Source organism: Lactuca saligna, chromosome 8 (genome assembly GCF_052625555.1).
Source record: "Lactuca saligna cultivar CGN05327 chromosome 8, ASM5262555v1, whole genome shotgun sequence".
Lineage (NCBI taxonomy): Eukaryota > Viridiplantae > Streptophyta > Magnoliopsida > Asterales > Asteraceae > Lactuca > Lactuca saligna.
The window spans coordinates 87,749,774-87,770,988 of NC_136424.1; the positions used below are offsets into that span (position 1 = coordinate 87,749,774).

Here is a 21,215-nt window from a genome sequence, read left to right on the forward strand (position 1 = left end):
TGTTACGGATTAGGGTAACAAAGTGGTGGGGAAGACGGATTTAGGGGAAGACGGTTTTATAAGGGGACCATTAGCAATGACTTGGCAATTCTTGGGGACCAAGATTTCAATAGTTATATTCCACGGTGGTGTCCGTGTCACAAAAATAGGGGATAAACCTTTTAAAATCAGTAAAGGGATGTAATTAAATGGTCAAATGAGAGTATATTTCTTTAATGTGCAAAAAAAATAGTTTGGGGACCTTTTAAAACAAACACGAAAAGTTTGATGGGCAAAAATGACATTTGCCCTAATATAATCATTACTGAATACATTTTGATATACAACTTCTATTACATGAAAACATCATTAATACATGTTTGTTTATTTTTTTAGATGTTTAATCGATTGCCTTTTCTGCAACAAACTTTTTCACCTTCACTTTGGTTTTCATAGTTTCTTCTGTTAATACATATAAAACAATATAAACGATTATAACTAAATACCAAAATAAACTTCAAATAAATTTAATTTTTAACTAATTAATTACTTGAATCTGAGTTCAAAACTGCAACTTCAAGACCATTTCTTTTACAAATGTCAAACCGTTTTTTTGTTCGCATTTCATTTACCCTTTGTATCAAATTATCTGGTGTGCGGTTTACGTGTTCATCCAAACCTTTCAAGATAATAAGTAACACAATCAATATAGATTCGAATTGGTGATTAACATTTTCAATCTCATGTAATCATCATTACTACTTGTTTGTTTTTTAATTTTCTTCTTAGCTGTTGAATATTTCTTTTGTATTTGTCTTTTAATCCGAGGTTGTCCTATTTCGTTTCCTCGATGGTCTTCATCTTCCGTATCAATAAGCACTGGATTGGATTCTTCATTAGTGAATTTCCTGAATGTTGTCTTTAGTAATATCCTCTCGCTTTTCTTTCTACCTAAAAATAACATTGAAATAACACATTCATTGATTAATCACCAATGAATCATTAATTACTAAATCAATTATACATGGTCACTAATAAACACATATTCAATCAAACAAATACTCAATGACAAAGTAATGTCTAATAAAATCAAAACTAAAAACAACCTACACAATGAATACTACTATATAAAACCATACTTTCCCATCAATCAATATTAAATACATATTATTGAATAAAAAAAATCATAAACGAATACAAAAGGCATAACAGATACTATCAATGTAATGCTAGTATACTTAAACACCATTAAAAATCACTTACTTTCGTAGCTTAATCACCAATGAATATAACAATCACAACTGAATACCAAAGTATATCTACATTTGTTAAACGTAACCAATAATGATTATCACTACTTAAGAAACAGTGTAAACCATTTGGTCACATACACCATTATTCATTAGTTACTACATCATTCATAGGATCATAAACACATATTTACTTAATCAAGTACATAATCACAGGCTAAAATGCCTTTAACAATCAAAACTAAATACAACCTAAACAAGGAATAATATTACAAACGGAGTTCTCTACTATAAACAATAATACTTTACATTTAATCAATATTGAATCCATATAGTTCCTTTCATAAGTCAATAACAAAAATCATTTTTGAATTAAAATATCATTAGTGCATATAAAACACATAACATATGCTACCAATGTCATTCTTTTGCACTTAGACACCATTCAATCTTGATTAGTAAAATTAATTATTCATGTTCTGGTAATCATCAACTACTTCATTTGAACTTCAACAACAGAGTCTAAAAGAAAATTTAAAGAACCCTAATTTTAGGGTTTTCACAATCGTGCTAAAATTGAAAAAAGTCAACTACGAATACACATTCATCGACAAGACCAACTTTCAAATATAATCATAAACGAATATTCATAAGTAAATTTGATATTAGACGATTGAAAAATTGAAAAACAACTACGATTATCAATTTCGATTACACATTCAGAGACAAGATCGTTTTTTTCGAAATTTAATATTTTAAACAACATTCATTTACGATTTTGCATCACTGCACTTCATACAAGACGATATAACAAAAAAATCAAAATCCCTACTTCTAGGGTTTTCAGAATCAATTAAAATGTAAAGAATCAGTAAAATGAAATCGACGATTATACTCCTTTTCCAGTTATACCCTATTCATAATAGATTAGAAAGCTTACTTTTTCCACTGAGGTTCATAATCGACGACATTCCTTCACCTTCAACCTTTCACATACTCTAGAATGCACACAAAGTGTTTACGGAAGAACAATAACAATCAACTATCGTATAAATGTTTATTTTTTAGATTATTTTGCATTGCAGATGTAGATACGATCGAATCCTCCCAAAGACTGTGATTACTAAAACATAGGAACAGTTTCTTGAATTGTATCACCTACCCGATATATTCGAAATGGATGACATCCTAAAATTACTTGAATACCCTTTTCTACTTTTTTTTTTAATTCAAAAACAAATTAAAAGCATTTAATTTTATTTTAAAATTAATGATTAATGATAGCCTTAGATTTAGAAATTTTAATGTATTAGATTTGTTTTCGCGTTTTCAACTTTTTAGATGTTCTCATTTGATCATTTCTCTCTCTCTCTCTCTCTCTCTCTCTATATATATATATATATATATATATATATATATATATATATATATATATATATAATATTTTATTATAATTTTTTGTATTTTGTAATTTATATGCATATAAAGTCGTTTCATATATTTTATCTATAAATAGATAAAATATCTCAATCAAAATTTATCCCTAAACCATTGTTACTTTTATTTAAAGTTCTTGTTATTACATCTTCTAAAATGGATCCAAGATCATCTTCAACAAAGAAGGTTAAATACAACCGTAGCTACACAAACAAGAATTTTCCAGGCTGAGATTTCATTCTTTTCAAAAAATCGACTTGACAATGCATCAAATATCATCACTGATCTGAAGATTGAAAATCTCTTCGCTAATCTTGATATTGGTCACAGAGACAAGAAAGTTAAAGTGTTGGAGGATATCCAATCCCAATCAAAACACGTTGTTACTTATCATGAAGCTAATGCGTCAGACAAAGTGTTTCAAAACCTTTATGGGGATTTAGTTGAGTGCGGAGGCAGACCGAGTTCATAAGCCAAAGTAAATGTAAAGCAATAGTACATTGTTCGAATTAAAATCACAAAGAAAATGCAGCCAAAAAGTGCACTGTTGCATCTGGATTTAATATCCACACAGGAACAGACCACAAAGTTGCTAGCTAAAAACACCAAAAGAAAATGTAGCCAAAAAAGAGAAATATATGTTTGCATTTTGCCTAATTTTAACTGTTGTGACTTGTGACTTCATGACTCCTGAGTTACCTGTTGCCAAAAATACAGAAGTTAAAATTACAAATCAGATTATACATCCTGCACATATTCACAGATTAACAAAATGTCTTTACATGTTTACATTTTAACTCATTAACATGTTTAAGACCATTGTCTTTACATGGTTATTTCCAGCAATGGTGTATATATATATATATATATATATATATATATATATATATATATATATATATATATATATATATATATATATATATATATATATATATATATATATATATATATATATATATATATATATATATATATATATATATATACAGCTGCCATTGAACATTGTATTAATACATCAAAAGTTGCAGGTCGGGAATATGACTTACCGAAAGGAAGGATATACAAAAGAAAACCAAAGAACATATGATTTATGTTTTAATGGGAAGTCCTCATAGAGAATGTACACGTTTGGAAATAACTTTTGATTTATTATTATATTTAGAATCAACACAATTTTAACCATGATAAACGAAAGTACCAACTTAAAGTGCTACATAATAAGATGTTAGTTTAAAAAAGTATAAATCACAAACCTGAAATGAGCTTAAGGGTAGGTTTGTTACAATGGGACATTTTGGATGATGCGGATAAAGGGGCCATTAACGTCTTTTAGACGAAAGATAGTCAATGGGTCACCTTTTTCCATCAATTTTTTGTGGACAAAAAACATAACTCTTTGTATAACCGGTCTATCAAAAATGTCATAGATGATGTTTTTTTTTTTTTTTTTTGGAAAAATAAACTTTTTAACCTCTAATTTCTACGGTGGAAAAACATTCGAGGAGAAGACTATTTAAAAAATAATTCACATCTATTCCCACAAGAAAAAAAAAATAGTTTTTGTTTTTGAAAGACGTTTTCTAAGTTCCAAACTTATGTGATATTTTTTTCACACACCAATCTTGCCATCACTGCTGCTACCACCTCCGCCAACGCCGCTACCACCATCAATGTCGCTGCCGCTGCCACCATCACCGTTGCACTCGGTGCCACCACCACCACTTGTTTTTTTTATGAAGATTTAAAAAAACAAACATTTTTTTATGAAGAGAAAAGACATGGAAAATAATTTTTGGTCCACATTTTATTCCACAAACATGGAAAAATACCGAAAACATTTTACATCTTCAAAAGCAAACACCAAATTAATCTTTCGACTTTTTTCAAATGCTAATTGATTTTCTTACCTACGCCTTATGCGATACCAAATTATCATGACCGAAGCAGCAAGGGCCAAACCCGCAATGGTTTGTGGCAACATGTTACTCTTATTATTCTTCTTATTCATGTAGACGTAGTAAAGAGGAAAAGGTGGCCTTTTTATGAATCCTAACTCGGAGAGTTTCTTATGTGATATTGCATACTGCTCCAGGAATGAATTTGGATTCTACAAGCAATGATTCAACATAAACATCAATTTTTAAATTTGTATTGAGATGATAAAATACGAAATAAAACCAAATATATAATACGTAGAAAATAAACTACATTACTATGATGCCCATGTGGTAGCAAAATGCAAGTATTTTGCTATTATAGGTATATATAATGTACATTGCTATATTATTAAGACATAAAACAAAGTACATTGTCCATACATGGTAGCAAGGGTAAAGTAGCCTGTTTTTCAATATACCTTACAATGGCTTAGTAAGAAAATGTTGAAAGCACAATGTTGTAATATAAAGAAATGAAAGTATGATGCCATAATAAACCAAATAAATGAAAGTGTGTTGCCAATTCTTGCAATTAGAATTCTATACCTTGGCATATGTAATAACATACAAGCGAAACCAAGCATTAGTCATCAATAATCGATCTGAAGGAAGCAGTAACAACCCCTCCGGCTCTTCGTTCAACAAGTTCGCCAACCTTTTTCCTTGGAACCCTCGCAACGCCCATGGATCCAGCTTCATGAACTCATACTTATGCACTTTCAGCAGCTCCCTAGTTTCAAAAGTCTTTTGTTATATTAAACAAAGATATTGATAAAAGTATAAATATTTATGACATATACATGCATGCTTTCCAAAAACGTGGTGCTATCGAGTATTAAGAAAATATGTGAATTTATTTCGATTTATCATAAAATCCTACTTTCATTTCTTTTTATTACAACATTGTATTTTGAAAAATCTTCCCAATTATAGGAAAGTAAACTAAATAAAAAGCAATTTTCACTACTATAATTAAAAAGATTTTTCTAATTATAATGTCCAAATAAGAAAAATAAATAAAGTACAATACTATAATTCAGTAGACTTTGTCCTGATGCATAGTAGTACAATGTTGTACTAGAAAGAAAAAAAAAATAGATGCTATAAGTACATAAATAAATGAAAGTAATTTGCCATATCTTTTGATGAGCCTATACAAAATTATAATTTGTAATGTCCCTTAAAACAACCAACAAGCCTTACTTAAAGTATGAGTTATCAAATTTAAGGGGCTTTCCAATCCAAGGTCCATCAAAGTCTGATCTATCTTCTTGGGCTCTATCCTGATGACGGCAAAAAACAAACCAAATGATTTAACGCAAAAATGTTTCATATAAATGCATAAAAGATGTAATTGTTTTTTAGGGCATTATAACTTAACAAATAATATGGATTATTTTTCTAAGTACAATGCCCTAATACGAAAATGGTTTGAAAAAATTTACTAGTACAATGTCATTATAAAAAAATTAGGATTGCTATTTCTTGTATGTAGACCATCTCCAAAGTCCAAACACGTAAGATGAAAAATTACAAGAATATGGCCTCCCCATAGAACTACAATGTCCCTGTCGCTGCATAAGCCCATGCGATTAAACTTGGCCCTCAGATCAGATGCGCCTGCCATAAGTTTAAGAATAAAACTAATGTTAAACATTAGTATACAGTTAAGGCTGAATTCGGCGCGCCACAAATAGTTGATAAGCTATCTTATTTTTTGATTTTTTTTAATTGTCATGTTTGGCATGTCAAAATGTGGTTGATGAGCTTGCTTTTTGAAAAGCTACTTAGAGTATCTTTTCGGGAGTTTTTTTTACAAACATCATTTTTTGTCGGCTAGCAGCTAGGGTTTTAGCTAGTCTGCCAAACATAGCCTAAGTGATGAAGAATAACACTTTACATAAGGCTTAGATACAAGATATGACCATATACTTTCATTTATTTGTGTATTATGATATCATACTTTCACTTCTTTCTATTACCATTGTATTTTCTTATTAAGAGATTGGACTTTAAAAACTCAACCCAGTAATGCACTTTCATGTTTTTTCTTACTAAGACATTGTACATTTGGAATTTTAACCTATTGTAACAGTAAGAATTGCTTTGTATTTTCTTGATATTGCTATAGTTGGAGAGATTTATCAATGTACAATGCTATTATAGGAATATATGAAAGTAGGATGCTACAATAAAGAAACCAATGGAAATGAAGCTTTTTTCTGCTAATCGGAAAATTATATACTTCCTAAACAACAATATTGATACGATTTAGAAGTTTATTATATTTATCTCTCTAGTAGTATGACACACATCAGGGAATTAACTTTAGTGAAAAACAACCTAGATCTTTATATGAGATGAAGAATGAGTGTATGGTTCAAAACCTTTTTCAGCATCCGGGAGTCTGCCTTCTACCGTCCATTCCTCCGAATCCTAAATGAAACACAAAATATGTAAAAGCGTTAAGAATAATCCTCTGTGATATTATTATTATTATTATTATTATTATTATATATATATATATATATATATATATATATATATATATATATATATATATATATATATATATATATATATATATGAAGATCTAAAAATTTAGAGAGTTTGAATTTATAAGAAAAGAGAAAAATATATAACTATTAAAATTGAATTGCATATATATATATATATATATATATATATATATATATATATATATATATATATATATATATATATTTAAATTTAAACAAATAATTTAAATAAATAAACAATTAAAATAATTGTGTTCAATTTAGAAATTTAGTAATTATAAAGAAATTTTTATTAATGAATTAGATATGCATTTATTAGTACATTTATTACATTTAAATATTATTTGGAATTCAATAAATGGAAAAAAAACCCCCCACAAAATGAGATGAATATAATTTAATATAAATTTACCACTATATAGCATGTGACATAATGCATGAAAGAATAACAAGTGACAAAAATGATGTGTGTGTGATAAGAACCTACAGATGTATGTAAGAAAGAAGTCGCTTGTTAAGAGACAAGAGCAAGAGCAGTTTAAGGCCCTTTTTGGAAATAAGTTGGATCCTTTAGGTCAACCACGTTACAGTTAAAACAGAAGTAACAGTTCTGATCCAATAAGTTAGGAGCAAGTATCTTTTCTGTAATAAACCTGTAGTTGATGTTTTTCAGTTGTGAGTCAGATAATAAGTTATTTGTGTTCTTGTAAACAAGGAGATTTACCATCTCGAATTTGGCCCTATTAATCTAAGTAGTAAGCATTCAACTATTTAATTTAATCAGTTCCTATCATTTGGTTCCATTGCTGGGAAACTTCTTGAAGACATGGTGCATACCCGGAGCAATTCAGAAGAGGGAAACCAACCACCAGAACCTGTAGCAGTGCAACTAGCCGCAATCGCCAAGAAGTTGGAATCTATAGATTTGTTGCTGAGGGAGGTAGCAGCCCTCAAATCTCAATTGCACAATAAAGAAACATAAGTTAATGGTAGACATGATGAGGGAGATTCATCTTGGCATAATCAAAGGCACCGACCCCATAAAAAAAAAAGTTTTTCCTACCTTTAGTGAAGGAAATCCACGGGGTTGGATTCTTAAAGCAGAGAAATATTTATGCTATTATGACATTCCATATGAAGAAAAAGTGGATGTCACATCGATACATTTGGAGGGTGATGCATTGGATTTTTATTCTTGGATATCTACTGATCAATCAGCAGATTTTTGGGAGGGTTTTGTTCGAGCCTTGCAAAGAAATTTTGGACCCACTGAGTTCCAGAATCCGGATGAATTCTTGTGTAATGTTAAACAAACAGGAACGGTACAATAATACGGACAAGAATTTGCCAAACGATCTTCACGGGTGTCCAATTAATTGAAAATTTGTCTTTTAGGAGTGTTCCTTAACGGCCTCAAAGAAGAATTGAAGGAGGATGTACGAATACAGAAACCACAAACAGTATACAAAGCGGTAAGTATCGTTTTAGAATTTGAATCTAAACTCAGCCATACCCGATTTGGGAGAGGATCTACTTGGACAGCACCATCAAAAGCATCTCAAAATGAGTACAAAGATATGACTCCAACAAAAAAAACTTTTCCAAAAATAATACCAAACCACCCTTGCGAATTTCTGATGTAGATAGGCAATCTCGATTTCTTAAAGGGGAATGTTTTCGGTGCGGTGAAATTATGGACCAGGTCATCGATGTAAAATAGGAACTCTCAAGGTGCTGGAAGTGGAAGAAAAGATTGAAGACTAGTCTCCTAATGAAACTGGAGAGATGGTTGAAGATATGAATGATGTGGCAGAGGTTAGTTTACATGCCATTCTTGGAAAACCCCATCCCAGAACTATAAAGGTTCAAGGTATGCTCCAATCTACAGAAGTAATTATTTTAATTGACGAGGGATCAACACATAATTTCATCTTAGATGTACTAGTTAAGGAATTGCGACTTAATACTCAATCAGTGGCACCGTTTGGTGTTCAGATTGGAAATGGTGATTTCATCAGATGTGGTCAAATATGTAAAAACCTTCCAATATAAATCAATGATATTAAAGTTGTCCAGGACTTCTATCCTTTTTCGATTGGTGGAGCAGATTTGGTTTTGAGTATTCAATGGTTGGAGATATTAAATACAGTCCAAGCAAATTGGAAACAGATGTTTATGATTTTTAAGGTAGATGGTAAAACTTATAAGTTGCAGGGAATTACTACAGGTTCACAAAAGTCTTCTAGTTTTTAATACTTGGCTATTGAACCGGTTAATCCACCAGAAATTCCCAAGGTGCTTCCATCGGTGACCAGCCGATATGATCAGGTCTTTGAAGAACCCAAAAGTCTTCCTCCGAACCATTCACAGAACCATTATATTCCCTTACTACCGAATTCTACACCCTCCCCCCCAATATTTGTCATTATCGATACCCTCATTCCCAAAATGCTGAAATTCAAAAAAAAAAAAAAAACAAGTGGAAGCATTGTCAACAGCGGGATTTATTCAACCTAGCAACAGTCCCTTTTCAAGTCCGATTCTACTTGTCAAGAAAAAAGTCAGCACTTGGAGGATGTGTGTAGATTATCGAGCCCTCAATAAAATAACGATCGTCGACAAATACCCAATTCCAAATATTGATGAATTGTTGGACGAATTATATGGAGCTACAGTTTTTTTCAAGCTGGACCTTCGCTCCGGTTACCATCAGAACAGAGTTCATGGACCGGACATTCCAAAAACAGCTTTTCGTACTCCTTCCGGGCATTATGTGTTTAAGGTAATGCCCTTTGGTCTAACTAACGCCCCTTCCACGTTTCAGGCGATCATGAATGACTTGTTCCATCCTTATTTACGTCGTTTTATACTAGTTTTCTTTTATGATATAGCAGATAGCCCAACATGGAATAACATCTTTTGCACCTTGAGCAAACTTTGAAATTACTACATGATCATCAGTTCTATGTTAAGCTTTCAAAGTGTTGTTTTGGACAATCTAAAGTTTCTTTTTTGGGGCATATCATAACCGAGGATGATTTACAAGTGGAACAGGAAAAAAATTATGGTTGTACAATCGTGGCCCATCCCTTCTAATGTTAAAGAAGTTCGTGGTTTTCTCGGTCTCACTGGTTATAACCGACGTTTTGTACGAAGTTATGGTTTGATTTCACTACCTTTGACTAATCTTACAAATAAGGATGGTTTTATGTGGTCTAACGAGGCATTAGATGTGTTTACCACATTGAAACAAGATCTACTTTCAGCCCCTGTTCTCCAGTTACCAGATTTTTCCAAGACATTTGTAGTTGAATGTGATGCTACTTCAGCTGGAATTATTGCTATTCTTTCTCAAGAGTAGCATCCCATTGCTTACTTTAGCAAAGGATTTTCTCCCTCCAACCGATTTAAGTTAGCATATGATCGAGATATGTTAGCTCTTGTTCTTGCTGTTCAGAAATGGAATCACTATTTATTGGGTCGTCACTTTCTTATTCGCACCGATCATTACACTTTAAAATTTTTGTTGGAACAATGCATCAATGCCACTGAACAACAGCGAATTTTACTCAAATTAATGCCCTATGATTTTTCTATAACTCATAGAGCTGGAAAAGAGAACAAGGGAGCGGATGCACTCTCTAGACGAACCCATTCAGGTGAACTATTCATCCTTTATGTACCCTATTGTGTCGAAATCGCTGATGTTAAAGAAGGAATTAAACAAGATCCTTATACAATCGACATTCTCCAACAGCTCCATACAAATCCTTCCTTAGTTCCTGATTTTTCTTCACATGAACAACTCTTGTTTTTCAAAGGAAGGATGGTTATTCCAGATATACCTGATCTTAAACTTAGTTTAATTCAAGAGTGTCATAATTCACCAGTTGGAGGACATGGCGGTTTTTTAAAAACCCTTAATTCAAGAGTGTCATAATTCACCAGTTGGAGGACATGGCGGTTTTTTAAAAACCCTTAAATGATTATCCCTCCAGTTCTTTTAGCCAAAAATCAAACAGGAAGTCAGGGTATTCGTGCAAAATTGCCTCGTATGCCAGCAACAAAAATACCAAACACTTTCCCCGACTGGTCTCCTCCAACCCTTACCAATTCCTATTCAAATTTGGGAGGACATTTCAATGGATTTTGTTGTGGGGTTGCCCCCATCCAACAACTTTGATACTATTTTAGTGGTAGTTGATCGCTTAAGCAAATACGCCCATTTTCTGAGTTTGTCTCACCCCTTTACAGAAAAAAGTGTTGCTGCCCTTTTTTGTAAGGAAAGTGTTCGTTTACACGGTTTCCCACGTTCCATTACCTTGGAGTGTGATGTTATTTTCTTGAGCACTTTTTGGAAAGAACTCTTTCGTTTGAGTCAAATCAAATTGCAATTGAGTACATGTTACCATCCTCAAACGGATAGTCAAACAGAAGTTCTCAATCGGTGTCTCGAGGCCTACTTGCGTTGTTTTGTCCATGAACAACCAACTAAATGGAGTTCATATATAGTATGGTCTGAATACGCTTATAATACTGGGCACCATACTTCCACAGACACAACTCCTTTTTCCATTGTGTATTGTCACACCCCAAAACCGGAACGGCGGAAACGTTCGGGGGCGGAGGACGTCATGTACAGTATCATAACAATGTAAAGTAGTAAACAAGCAACGGCATCATCCATTGCGTTAATAGTATAATTTCATATAAATGTGTTCTTTCATTGTAATGAGACACCAAAACATGAATCAAAATAAAAGACGAGTCTTGAGTGTGCTTCGTCTTCTCAAAACCTAGTCATCGTACCTGTCTACTGGTGACCTGAGAATACAAGTTATTTTGAAAGCGTAGATCAACATTTAAGCTGGTGAGTTCATAAGTATTTAGTGTCAATGTTTGTATAAGTTCGATGAAAATGTTTGTAAATGTTCAATGTAAATGTTTGTATATGTTTGAAAACTCCTATAAAATTCTATATTTTCTACTAGTATAAAAAGTAGTCTTTTACCAAGACCCGACTATTTTGAATGTTTGTTTCTCTGTAAAAGTGAATGTTTTCCCAACTGCGACTATCATTACCAAAATATAGTTTTATATCACCCTTTATGTGTGAAGATCACAATTGGAATATAATGGGAAAATGTATGTGTGTACTGCAGTATTTTACGTATTAATCGCTGTAGTCATAACTACCTTAACACAAATGGTTTAATTAAGGCAAAATGTTATATGATTGTTACCATGCTAAACCGGCTATAACACGACGATGAAAGAAGTTGGAAGAAATGACATTTGGCACCCTTGGACTTGCAAATCCCACTATAGCGAACAACAAAGGTGTAGGATAGTCAATCCAGTATAGATCTATACGCAAACTCACGCTCTCCCTCCAGGAGATTCTAGTTACAAAACGTGGCACAATGAAATGGTTGTTGTGTCATGAAGTAGTATCTCACATTATGTTATCTAGAATCTTGTTATAGTATACTTGTTATAGGAATAGTATTCTATGTATAGTATTCTCTGTACAGTATGCTCTGTATAGTATTCTCTGTCTAGTATTCTCTGTTATAGTGTTCTCTGTCTAGTATTCTCTGCTATAGTATTCCCAGTTATACTGTTCTCTGTCTAGTATTATCTGTTATAGGAATTGTATATGATAGTATTCTCCTAAACTATACCTATTATAGTTTACTAGTAATTTATAGTATTTGAATGAATGAATGTATACCTTTGCTACCCAAAGGTACTGAACTGATTGAATAGAAATTTTATGTCTACATATGTATACATAATATATAACTAAGGTTTAGATGACACTCGGACAACTAACCGATACCATAAGTCCACATCCAAACAAGGAAAAGGAAGTAAAGCGAGTTAGCAGTTCTAAGTCATTTAAACCTCATTTATATAACTATACATATCTAGGCATGCTTTTGACAGTTTATATAAGTTTAAAGAAGTTTAATGATACAACTGAAAGATAAAATAGTTTGAAGAAATATTGATTACTTGATGTCGTTTTGTAAAACGATTTGAAAACAGTTGTTTGATAACACAGTTTGAAGGATATTATGTCCTTTATTTGAAACACAGTTATAAATTACATGTGATTGATTATATAACTACATGTTTTCTACTTGTATTCCCCCCATAAAAGCATTTAAAATCATTTAAAAGATAGATTAATGGGTATGAACTCACATGTAGTGAGTGACGCGAATGAAAGATCGGTAAAGGATGCTAAGTGTCAAGTAAAGACTTTAGCACACACGGATCCTATTTAACATATAATGACACGTATATGATTACAATTAGTGTTTAGAACAACCAATATTGTAATGGAACAACCTTAGGGACTAGGAAACACTTGCATTGAAGTGTTAAACCACTTAGGGTTACATGTAAGGGTAGCACGGCCTCACATTGGAGTTTATGGACCATATGGTAAAACCACATGAGTTTATCGCCCATGGGCTTATGGCCCAATGAGTTTACGGCCGTAAACTCATGCTAACTAATACTATTTTGTGTTTAAGGTCCTATGGTTCACCAGGAAGTGTTCTAGACTTAGTTCCAAGGCTTAGGAAGGTGATGTACCAACTTTGCACCCAAAAACTAGGGTTTACAGCCTTGGGAGATGCCTTGGCCATAAACACCTTTCACTTATGATTTCTTGATGATTTCTAGGTGTAAACTAGTTGATTCAAGTATATAGCAAGCTAAGACAAGAGTACTTACAATGTAGAAGCTTGATTGGGTGTTTCAGGTTCAAGAACACTAGTGTGTGTTCTTGGTGAAATGAAGAACACTTGAAGATCTATCAAAATGGAATGATTTCATGGATGAAATCAATGATCTGTGACAACCCGAAATTTTCTATCCTGTACAGTCAAGCACTTCATTGAAAGTCAAACTCAATTCTGTCATCTTTTAGCACAATTAGGATTTTATTTGAGCGTTCTGAGCCTTGTACACTTAAGAGATAAGTGTCGGGGGTTTATCTGCTGAAGTTATTGCTCAAAGAACAAGCCTTAAACAACTTGTTAAGGAGTTCACCGCCACCTAAATGGAGTTTACAGTCGTAAACTCCATAAGGGCCGTAAACTCCTCCTATATGATGAATGTTAAGCCATTAGTTCATTTCCTTCTTTCCCTTGGCTGAAATCCTCTCAAGTATCCTCCTGATCTTCGACCCCGATCTTCAAAAATCGTAAGTTTCTTGTCCTAACTAGTTGATATCTTAAATGAACTAGTGATCTTACATGATTTCATCTGTGAAATCATTCCATTTTGTAGATCTTAAAGTTTCACCAAGAACACCAAGAACACAAACTAGTGTTTTTTTTGGCCAAAAACGACCATTCAAGCTCCTATATCGTAAGTACTCTTGTTCTAACTCATTGTACACTAGGTTTCACATGTTTAGGGCTTAGAATCATAAAGAATCATGTGATCCAAGGAGTTTATGGCCAAGACATGTTCTTGAGGCGTAAACCCCTTTAAGTGGGGTAAAATGCACCCTAACACCTTACCAAGCCTTGGAACTTAGTATAGAACCTTACACCATTGAACTAGGGACTTCAAGACACGAAATGATACTTCATACCATAACTTTACGGCTGTAAACTCATGGGGAAGTGGTCCCCAAGCCGTAAAATCAATATAAGGTCATTCTTGGACCCTAAACCCACCTAGCCTCTTGTTTAAGCCTTGGAGCACCTAACCACTTAAGACATGATAGCTTTAAGCCTCATTTGGAGACCCATTTGAGAGTTTACAGCAAGGAGTAAACTCCCCTGGGCCGTAAACTCCAACAAGTATGGTCCTTGGACCATAAACTCAAACACGATGCCTTGCAATCCCTAGTTGCAACCCAATGGCCTCCTAGCACTTGACCAAAGTGTTTTCCACGCATTAGGATGGTTTTACTTTTCTAATTAGTGTTATAATCACTAATTATATATATAAATGTCTTTATATGTTATTAGGATCATTGTGGGTGTCTAAGTCTTCACTTAACACCAAGCACTTGTCCGACACTTCCATACGATCCACTCACTGCAGGTAAGTTCATACCCCTTAATTAACCTTTTAAATGTTCTTAAATGTTTATAAATGCTTTTATGGGGGGAATACAAGTTGAATCATGATAGTTATAATATCAATCACATGTGATTAATAACTAGCTTGCAAATGGATTTACTAAACTTTTAGCTGTTTTACCAAACATATTACTTCAAATGACTTTCTCAAACGTTTTTACATGTTAAAACTCCTTATCAAACTGTCTTACTTACTGTATGTTTCATTTCAAACTCTGTTACTATTGTGTTTCAAACAAAGGTTTTTACTATACTTAAAACTGTTTTATCCGGCAAACTACTTTCAAATCATTTTATACACTGAAATCAAGTCATTATTTCTTAGTTATTAAACTTTTCCAAGATTTTACCAAACTTCTTTTATACTTTTATATTGTCAAATGCATGCCTATATATGTATAGTTATATAAGTAATTTTTAAAGCACTTAGAACGGCTAGCTCGCTTTATCTCCTTTTCCTCGTTTAGATGTGGTCTTATGGTATCAGTTATTCGTCCGGATGTCATCTAAATATTAGTTATATATCATGTATACATATATAGACGTAAATGTTCTATCAATCAGTCCAGTACCTTTGGGTAGCAAAGGTACACTTATGGTTACACACGTACATTACTAGTAACTATAATAGGCGTAGTTAGGAGATACTACTTACTAACTGAAGTACAAGGAATCACACAAGAGTCAGTTCATTAATGAGTCTATACGAATACATTACATACTATATGAAGAGATACTATTACATAGATACTAGTAAAGAGATACGATTACATACTACGTAATGAGATACTATTACATGTTATATGAGTAGATACTATTACATACATTATAGGACTTACCATTCCACCCCCAGGGTTGTTAGCTACAGTAGGGAAGACGTACATCGACGCATGTCTACGGTAAACAGTATTCGACAAGTTACTCTGCCATGATTATCCTAGGACCAAAGGATAATACTTAAATGATTATATTATTTTCCTTATTACCTTTATTGTGTGACACATTCACATAATCGATGAGGTAGATTAGATGAATAATAATAGTTGTACAAGGGAAAAACCTTCACTTATGTAGAGGTTTAAACCTTCAAAACAGTCTGGTCTTGGTAGAAGACTACATTTTATACTAGTAGGAAATGTAGTATTTTCTAGGATTTTCAAACGTTTACAATTACTTACAAAAAATTTCATACTTATACAAACTTTTCTTCAAAACAATTACAAGTCTTTCATTACAAGTTTTACAAATCAATGAAACTAAATTACTTATGAATTCACCAGCTTTATTGCTAATACTCAATTTCAAAATAACATGTATTCTCAGGTCACAAATAGATAGTAACGACGACCAGGTTTTATGAAGACGGAGAGGTCAAGATTCGTCTTTTATTTCGAGTATTCATTATGTTGTTTTATACTTTGAAAGAACACACTTGTAATTACAATTATACTATTAATGCAATGGATGATGTTGTTTGTTTACTACTATTTTTCATTGTTGTGATACATTACATGACGTCCTCCGCCCAAAAAACATTTATGTCGTTCTCGGTTTTGGGGTGTGACATGATCTTTACTAGATAAGGTGATATAACAACAAATCAAAGGAAAGAAATCTTACATTTTTGGAAGATCAAGATGAAGAAATTGATGATACTTGAGAGAGAAATGGAGGTTCTTGAACTTGAAAATGGAAATAATGAAGAAAAGGATGCAAACTCATGCTTTATGCATGAGTTCACAGCCAAAAGAGAGTGTACGGCCCAAACTCATAAAGTTTGGCCATAAACACAAATCTTAGGTTTAGGGTTTTGTTTTTTGCACATTGAACCCTAGAAGATACTTCCCGATGCTTGATTCTTGAATGTGCTATGTTTAAAACATTCAAATAGACTCTAAACAGTGCTAAAAGTTAGCAGAAACTAGTCTGACTTTGATTGAAGTGAATGGTTTGTACAGATAGAAATTTCGGGCTGTCACATGTATGGTCGAGATCCTCCTCTCCTTCTGCCTTATGTAACGGGCGAAACCAAAAATGCAGAATTGGAACAACAATTAGTTAATCGCGATCATATGTTGCAATTGTTACGTCTCAACCTTACGAAAGCTCAAGATAGGATATGTAATCAAGCCAATACCAAACGACGCGAAGTTAATTTTCAGGTTTGGGATTATGCATTCTTAAAGATTCAACCTTACTGACAATACAACTTAGCTAAACGTTGTTTTGAAAAGTTATCTCTTTGATTCTTTGGTCCTTATCCGAATAAACGTGTCATTGGGCCAGTGGCTTATAAGCTCGAATTACCTCCGGATGCGAAAATACATCCTGTGTTTCATGTTTCTATGCTCAAACCAGTTCCAGGGTCTTTTTCTCCAACCTCTATTGCTCCTTTGCCTATCACAAAGGATTGGGAGTTTGAGTTCGATGGGTGCATGAAGCAGGCCAACCTGTACTCAAATTACTGGTTTCTAGGAATAACCGTCCTATGGAAGAAGCTTCTTGGGAATCTTACGATCTGTTTGTTGAGCAATTTCCTTATTTTTAACTTGAGGAGAAGTCATTTTACCGATGGAGAAGTAATGAAAAGAACCTACAAGTGTATACAAGAAAGAAGTCATGAGTTAAGAGACAGGAGCAAGAGCAGTTTAATGCCCTTTTTGGAAATCAGTTGGATCCTTTAGGCAAACCATGTAACAGTTAAAAGAGAAGGAACTATTATGATCCAATAAGTTAGGAGCAGTTATCTTTTGTAACAAACATGTAGTTGATGTTTTTCAGTTGTGAATCAGATAATAAGTTATTTGTGTTCTTGTAATCAAGGAGATTTGCCATCTCGAATTTGGCCCTGTTAATCTAAGTCGTAAGCATTCAGCTATTTGAATTAATCAGTTCCTATCAGAGTCTCTCTCTCTCTCTCTCTCTATATATATATATATATATATATATATATATATACATATATATATATAGGGAAAAGGGGGATATACATTACAGCCCCACCTAAGCTTAGGTACTAAACCTCTTCAAAATACATTGTTTTACTATATAAAGATTACAGTTAATGGATTCACGATTAATACTTTAAGATGTAAATTCAAGATCGACACAATAGGGTTTAGGGTTTAGGGTTCAGGGTTTAGGGTTTAGGTTTAGGGTTTAGGATTTAGGTTTAAGGTTTAGGGTTTAGGGTTAGGGTTTAGGTTCAGTGTTTAGGGTTTAGTGTTTAGTAATGTTCACTTTGGTGAATTAATAAACAATAATGGAGGAAAGAAAACAGAAATGGTAAAACGATAATGAAAGAAAGAAATGTTATGGAGGATGATATATTTACCAAGTGAAACCAAACCGGGTATATTTAGCAAGTTAAAACGACATATTTAGCAATGTTATGGAGGATGATATATTTTAGAAGTTTAGTAACTAAGCTTAGGTGAGACTGTAAGGTGTATTATATATATATATATATATATATATATATATATATATATTCCAAGGTGTAAAATTATATTCCGAAGATAAGACATGTGAACCAAAAGCTAATATCAATTACATGGAAAATCAAAGTACCTTTCTACCAGGGATAAATTCAATGGTAGGACCACCGGCGACCTCAACAGCGACCACACCCGCAAGCTGCCAATAGACCGCTTGCTTATCGATAAGTACATAATATAAATTTAGAAGAACCAAAAAGCATTAGTCTGTGTGCTAAATATGATTGAAATAACCTGATAAATGTCAGCATATGAAATCATTGGATGCTTTAACTTTATTTGTTCTGCAATGTAATGTACCATCAATAAACTTATTATATTAGTTTTGTGAAGGAAAGTTAACTATGGAAATAAGAATGTTGCGACAATACAGAACAACACAAGCAGTTTACCGCAAAAGTCAATGGCAGTTTTCAGTCCTTTGTTAACGCTTTGTTCAAACTCTTCCGGCTTCCTAATGGAGCCATTTGGACCTCCCGTCTGCGTCTCCTTGCAATAAGTTGCAGCATCATGAAATCTACGTACAATCATATCATTTTCAATTTGATCATCACAATATGTTATAGATAAACAAGAAGGATCTTACGCTAAACGGAGCATGATCGGGGCACAACTTTTGCTAGAGATCAGATGATGTAAGTCTCGACGAGCTTTTCGAATTTCTGCACTGTACACGGCATCAACAACAGGCATTTCCATTAATGAATGGTGGTTCATTTGGGAGAGAATGAAGAACGAACGACTCGTGTGTCTGTGTTTATGCAAATTAAATTGGGTTAGGGTTTGGTAAACAACTTGCCATGCACAAAAAGCACTTTAAAAGTGCTTATTAATTAGCTTATATATAGTAGGAAAACAGAATTTGAGAAAAAAAATGTTCATATTATAGCTTTTGCGGTAGCAAAACGGTGTAAGCTGATACATACTTTTTGGAGTGTTGTTTTAGCAAAAACTCCTAATATATGAAAAATGAATCGAAAAGACATGCTTATATTTTGGCCTATTTGTTTACTTACATATAAAACTTTATCTTTAATCATTTATATAATCTTACACATTAAAATGACCAAAAAAGAGATGTCTAGCTTTCCTTCAAGATGGTGAGGAACAAGTTATATATTGTGATTTCAAGCTTCTAATATCCTACTTGATGAGGTACAACAACATTGATCATAGCCTATAATAATTGCATAACTAATTTTCCAGATTTTAAGATTTACCCAACACTCAATTGCTATGACCTTGCATGAATTCATTGCAAAATATCCGATTTTGATTTTGCCTAAGGCGAAGGCAGGTTCAACCGGTGATAAGACCCATGATTCAACTCAAGTAATCTACATGTCCTACCTAGCTTCTAACTGAAAGCCCTAAGTATATCTGTTGTTAATTTCGGTATCCAATGAAATTACCACTAGTTTTAATTAATTATATCTGTTGTTAATTTCGGTAACTAGCCTGAAGATATATGAATTTCTCCATATACACGGGCTGAGTACAAAACCTAACTTAATTCATAAAATCATTAATTTAAGGAACCATACCTCTAATTTCAATGCCTTAATTCAATCTGTGTAACCAATCAAAGCATTCTGGATCAAAATCTGCAAAATGGTTCCTTTCTCGATCATTGAATTAGGATTCTGAATTTCTAGGGCGAGAACGTCGAAGGACCATGATGCCCCTATTTCATTGATTTGTCGCTTTGACTACTCTTTGATGAAATCCTTGGAGTTTTGGTGATAAAAAAAATAGCGCAACAGAAATTCCCATGGTTTTTTATTTTTATTTTTATTTTTTTTATAAAAGCGCACACACCTACGGCCGACTTTAACGGATTAACGCGACATCCCTGTACCGTTGCATGGCTTTCTTCCCGCCCAAAAGAGCCCTATACGGTTTATTTCCTTAATTCCCTACTTAACCCACTTTATTATTGTTTTTTATTTTATGGAATTACAAAATTTGCCCATTTGTAAAAACTGCATTCATGGTTCAAAATTTGAAACTTTGATGGTTTTAATCCTCAAAATTTTAATATGATTTTTTTCCATTTAATTTATCTTTCACATTTTTGTATTATATGAATATTTAAAAAAAAATAGGTCACCCCACCGTACTCTCTCTCTCTCTCTCTCTCTCTCTCTCTCTCTCTCTCTCTCTCTCTCTCTCTCTCTCTCTCTCTCTCTCTCTCTTAGGGGTGCAAACATGCCGAGCCGAGCCCGATCCTAGCCAGCCTCGGTTCGGGCTCATTTAAGTTATATGAGGCTCGAGTTCGAGCTCGGCTCGATTCAAGCTTTCTTGTACTGAGTTTGGCTCGAGCTCGTACAGAATTATACAACATTGGCTCGTGCTCGACTCGTTTTTTAACTGATGTGCCTAAATAAGCTTAAGTTCAGATCGATCTCGTTAAGAAGCTCGTTTACTAATACTCTAAATCCATAATTCTCCTAATATGTTTTTATTTTAATATATATAAATA

At 33.1% G+C, this 21,215-nt stretch overlaps 1 protein-coding gene across 2 annotated transcripts; it reads right to left on the reverse strand.

Moving 5' to 3' along the window:
* Window positions 1–3,135: 3,135 nt before the first annotated feature.
* Window positions 3,136–20,453, reverse strand: LOC145011257 (putative L-ascorbate peroxidase 3, peroxisomal). Of its 2 annotated transcripts, XM_078969940.1 has the most exons (11): window positions 20,278–20,453; window positions 19,320–19,484; window positions 19,126–19,250; window positions 18,968–19,017; window positions 18,807–18,872; window positions 6,994–7,042; window positions 6,141–6,226; window positions 5,810–5,889; window positions 5,153–5,336; window positions 4,577–4,776; window positions 3,136–3,365 (listed from the first exon to the last, which is right to left on the reverse strand). In XM_078969940.1, the coding sequence occupies exons 2-11, from the start codon at window positions 19,448–19,450 to the stop codon at window positions 3,362–3,364; spliced, it is 975 nt and encodes a 324-aa protein (XP_078826066.1). In that variant the 5' UTR covers window positions 19,451–19,484; window positions 20,278–20,453; the 3' UTR covers window positions 3,136–3,361. The 2 variants fall into 2 exon arrangements, with proteins under 2 accessions (XP_078826066.1, XP_078826067.1); XM_078969941.1 differs by lacking the exon at window positions 3,136–3,365 and having other exon boundaries at window positions 4,573–4,776.
* Between the last annotated feature and the right edge of the window lie 762 nt (window positions 20,454–21,215).